Genomic DNA, 4728 nt, shown 5'->3' with positions numbered 1-4728 from the left:
ACGCACCAAAACCCCCACAGTCGTGGAACTATTGCACCAGATAAGAAAAAGTAATGAGTACACTACACTACGCTACTGACAAAGAAATCCCTAAATTCTTGAAACCAAAAAGCTAAAGAAAAGCATCAGTGGGCGTAAGACCAGGATCCTCTCCATTTTAAAACAACTCCAACATCAAAACCGCAGATCGCCATCAACCATTATCACGGTATACAGTAGTTTCTCAAACAACTAGTAGTATTATAATACAACGAGTTTATTAATTACTCTACTGACCACACTAATCTAATGTAGTATAATTGAACGGTTAATTACGTTACCACATGGATATGTCAATCTCAATAGACCCACTACTTACATCTTTAATCACAAACATAAGCTACATTTGTCAAGATAAAACATTACAAAATCAATTAAAAAAACCTTAAACATTTTGCAACTTGCTGCTTAAGATAATTCATAATAATCAGATAAGGATACCTAAGATGATAAACTCTTTCCACATCACCAGCAAGAAGCAGCAGTCCCTCCCCATCCACATCAAAGAGAAGAAAAAAAGAATATATTAAAAAAATAAATTGAGATAAAACCAAGCAAGGTTTCTGAAAAGCCCACACTTTGTTCTGTTCTGGTTTTAGTTTTTGGAAAGAAAGAAAAGCATAAGATAATCATTGTACTTCTCTTTGCTTTGTTTAAAGAAGAAATGTTGATTGTTTTACCATTTTCAAAGACACACACACAGCCAGAAGTGGGACAAAAGTTATTATTCTAGAGGAGATTTTACTGGAATTCGCAGATATTGGGGTTTGAATGTCTACAGACAACATTTGAACTTGGGAGCCGAACTTGGTCACAAAAGCACAAAACAGTCCATAGATTTTATAAGCATTTGATTTGGACATTTGAACAGCTTCTTCTTAGATTCTATGTAAGATGATAGATGAATATCAAGAAATATATTCAAATTGAGAAATGGAAATATATTACATTAATTGATGATTACAAGTAAAAGAGTTCCAAAGCTTTTACATAAAGAGATGATAATAATAATAAGATCAGTAGAGATATTAGGAATGTAATTAACAAAAAACCATTAAAAACAAAATAAGAACACGTTGAAATTAGGCTTGCAAAACCTAAGCAAGCTGTACAATTTTGCTTCTTCATAAGATGATGATCATCATCATCATGATGCTGCTGCTGCTGGCTGCTGCAGATGAACTTCAAAATCCAAAAAAAAAATCCGAAATAGGAACCCCTTTACTAAACCCCTTCCATAATGCATTAAAACTATTCACAGAAAACACTTGGTACCCCCGCTGTTAATGATAATTCCCCCCCATTTTTCTTCAAAATTCATCTTTCTTCTTCTTCTGCTTGTCATGCTGCAAATCTCCTTTGCATGCTATTCACAATAACAAAAAATTAGGGTCTACAGATTAAAACCCACAAAAAATCATTTGAACCATAAAGAAGAAAGAAACCCATTTTCGTCTTCAACTTTTTCACTTGACAAGCTCGGAAACCCACTGAACATCAGGACCACAAGAGCCAGGAACTGAGTCAACTCGTTCACGTCCAAAGGAGTTTTCCTTGCTAAGCTTTTCATAAATCTTTGAACGTAAGTTTCTACCGGATTCAACTCTCTCCATTGCTGGTTCTTCTTCCAGAGAACTACACTGATCCCAAAAATCGAGATACCCAACTCCACCAGACCTAGTTGCTGTTGGAGTCCGAGTTGGAGTCGTTGGCAAACTGCTAAAACCAGGACGAAGGCTAGAACTAGCCCTAGGTGAACAAAAACTAGAACTACCAAGAACCCATGAAGAAGGTGCAGATTTCACTTTGTTAAGCTGTAAATTACGAAGATTCAAGATCATTTCATTAACCGAGTTGGACCCAATAATAGACCGACCCATACCAGTACTTGGAGACATAGGTGGTGACCCAGAATTAGGAGACATCGGTGGCGACAGATTCAAAGTAGAAGTAGGTGAAGAACCAACATAGTAAGAATCCAAAGCGACACGAAGTGGCGAACCATCGTAACTCGGTGGTGAAGACTCATTTCTAGGACTGAGTTGAGACTGACTCGGAAGAATCCTCAACTGTTCAGGTGTATGAGCAAAGAAACAAACACGACGACGACAACTGGTACCATCTTTACAAGGCTGCGTACGATAACGAGCTGGGTGCAACCAACACTCAAACACGCCGTGTGCGTATTCACAAGTATCACCTCTTTTGCAATTCCCTTTCCGGAAATCAGGACAAGCGGAACCGGAATAATGAAACTTCCGGGGATCTCTTCTTCTTGCTTTCTCACCTGGATGTGCGTATGGACATTCAGTCCAATCATGTGATCTTCCTCTTGAACATCTCCTTACTTTGAACTCATACATACGAAACTCATCACAGGAATAAGCATCAACGACTGATGATAAGTCTGAATCATCTGAATCAAGATCGTTTGATGGTAAATAACGTGATAAAGCTGAAATCGCTTCACTCATGCATAACGGCGAGTAATCTCCTCCATTGTTGATGTTGTTGCTGTTACAACCAGAACCAACTCCGCTTACTGGAAGTTGATACATCATATTGTTGTTGTTACCAGAAACTGAATCTTGATCATACAGTGACCATGGTGGTACATGAACCATCATTTTTCTCTATCTAATAAGAAGAAAGTGCTAGTTTTTCTTGTTTTTTCTAGGTTTATCTGTGTAGAAATTTAGGGTTTTGATTTTACAGACAGACACAACACATCAAACTGAAACTACGAAGTTGTGATGAATATAAAGGGAGGAGGTGAAGTTAAATTAACTAATTATGGTTAGTTTATTTAACCATGGTTAGGTTATTTAACCATGGTTAGGTTAAAACAGTACCTTCTGCTACATCCTAGACACCTCTAGTATACTGTGCTGCGGTTTGTTTTTTCTTAGAGGCGGTGAAGATGAGAATTTGAAATTCTCATGAGATATTGAGTTTTGGCGGGAAATTTGAGGGGACAGGTGGATGGAGAAGATATTTGTGGCAGACATGTGGAGGTAGGTCTGCATAACACTGGATCTCTGTGATTGTGACACGTAGAGGGATGGTGAGATGTGGTAAAAGGAGATGAAGAATAATTTACCCAACACCTGGCGGTTCAGAACATGGGGGTGAGGGGGTACAGCGAAAATGACGGTGCACGTCATTGCTACTAACTTTATTCTTGGGGTAGTGTAAAATGACGGTTTTAAGTGTGATTGGTGATTTTGAATTTTTGTTTTAGTTGAAAAGTAACGGTTTAGTTAGCGGCTTAGTTTCTGAATTCTGATTTGCGTTTTGCTTTGGGGAATTGGATCGTTGTGAACTTTGGATGTTTTGGAAAGGTACAAGACTGTTAAATGCTCGGGTCAATGTATCTTTGGTCTATGAGAGCATCCACAGTGGGCGAGGAAGACTAAAAATTTGGGTTGATTTTCTAACGCAGCGGGACGGAGTAAAGATCAAAACCCAGCCCACGATCAAAACCCAGACCATATTTAGTCGCGACCAAATCCCAAATCCTAATATAGTCGGGCGTAAATTTAAAATCCGTTTGTTGTCAGACGTAAACTTAAATTGCGTTTGTTAACGGGCGTAAACCAAATTTACGTATGTTGGTGGGGCGGAATTTAAATTTACGTTTGTTGCGGGCGTAACATAAATTTACGCCTGATGAGACGGACAACAGAATTCCGCGCGTTGCCAGGCGGACACCAAAATTCCGCCTCTCTGGGGCGGACACCAAAATTCCGTACAATGAGCTGTTGTTACTTTATCATTATTACCAGAGAAACCCACCGGTGAAGCATCATCTTCACCATCATCACTTCTACCGTTGAGTCATCTGACTAGTTATGTACCTGCTGCAACATGGAGCCAAAACGGCAGTAGTCCAGCTAGTAGTGGAGGGTCGGGCGGATCAGGTGGTGGTTCTGCTGCACTATCAACATCAACATCATCATCATCAACAGATCGGACGGTTGTGATTCCACAGCCAGTAAGACCAGTAGGATCATGTGTAACTGTGAAGTGTATAACTGAAACATTCGGTGATCAAGAGATAGGGTTAGGGTTTTTAGGAAGAACTGACGAAGAAAAAAAGATTAATCTAGAGAAAGACGCGTGTCCTGGATTCATATCTGACAGTTTGAATAGAGTGAGATGGACCAACGAAGCGTACAGAAAACTAGTGAATCAAGATGGGTTCGGTTATGGCGGAGAACAGAGACCGGAAATGGTGTGGTTGGTAACGAAAGATAACGAATCTTTACCGTCGAGATGTGAAGGGTTTGTTTGTAGGGTTAGATTACAGTATACGTGTAAGAAGGAGAGGCACTCGTTGATTGTACCTTGTGATGTTTGGAAAATGAACGACAGTGGTGGTGGTTTTGCATGGAGGTTAGATGTTAAAGCTGCTTTGAGCTTAGGTCGTTAATGATGCTTCACATCTGGTAATAATGATAAAGTAACACCAGCTGCTTCACCAGATGATGCTTCAGCAGATGTCGGTCCGTACAATTCATCACGCGGACACCAGATGTTCGCCCGTCTGATCTCACACGTGCTGTGTGACCGTGTTTAACTCGGGCGGAATTTATTTTTACGTTTCTTCGAGCGGTCATTTGAAATCCGTCTGATCAACGGGCGGAATTTAAGATTCCGCCCCATACGAAACGTAATTTATATTTACGC

General features: G+C 39.8%; 2 protein-coding genes across 2 annotated transcripts; one reads left to right on the top strand and one right to left on the bottom strand.

Annotated features, from left to right (window-relative positions):
• Positions 1–949: 949 nt before the first annotated feature.
• On the bottom strand, positions 950–2771 carry LOC113349312 (zinc finger CCCH domain-containing protein 20-like). Its single transcript, XM_026593263.1, has one exon. It carries the CDS (start codon positions 2664–2666, stop codon positions 1506–1508), a length of 1161 nt encoding a protein of 386 aa, XP_026449048.1. The 5' UTR covers positions 2667–2771; the 3' UTR covers positions 950–1505.
• Positions 2772–3235: 464 nt separating this feature from the next.
• On the top strand, positions 3236–4471 carry LOC113352108. The gene is made up of 2 exons (XM_026595977.1): positions 3236–3257; positions 3825–4471. The coding sequence occupies exons 1-2, from the start codon at positions 3236–3238 to the stop codon at positions 4469–4471; spliced, it is 669 nt and encodes a 222-aa protein (XP_026451762.1).
• Positions 4472–4728: the final 257 nt, after the last annotated feature.

The sequence above is a fragment of the Papaver somniferum genome, chromosome 2 (assembly GCF_003573695.1).
Source record: "Papaver somniferum cultivar HN1 chromosome 2, ASM357369v1, whole genome shotgun sequence".
NCBI lineage: Eukaryota > Viridiplantae > Streptophyta > Magnoliopsida > Ranunculales > Papaveraceae > Papaver > Papaver somniferum.
This window is presented reverse-complemented; position numbering and strand designations above follow the sequence as displayed.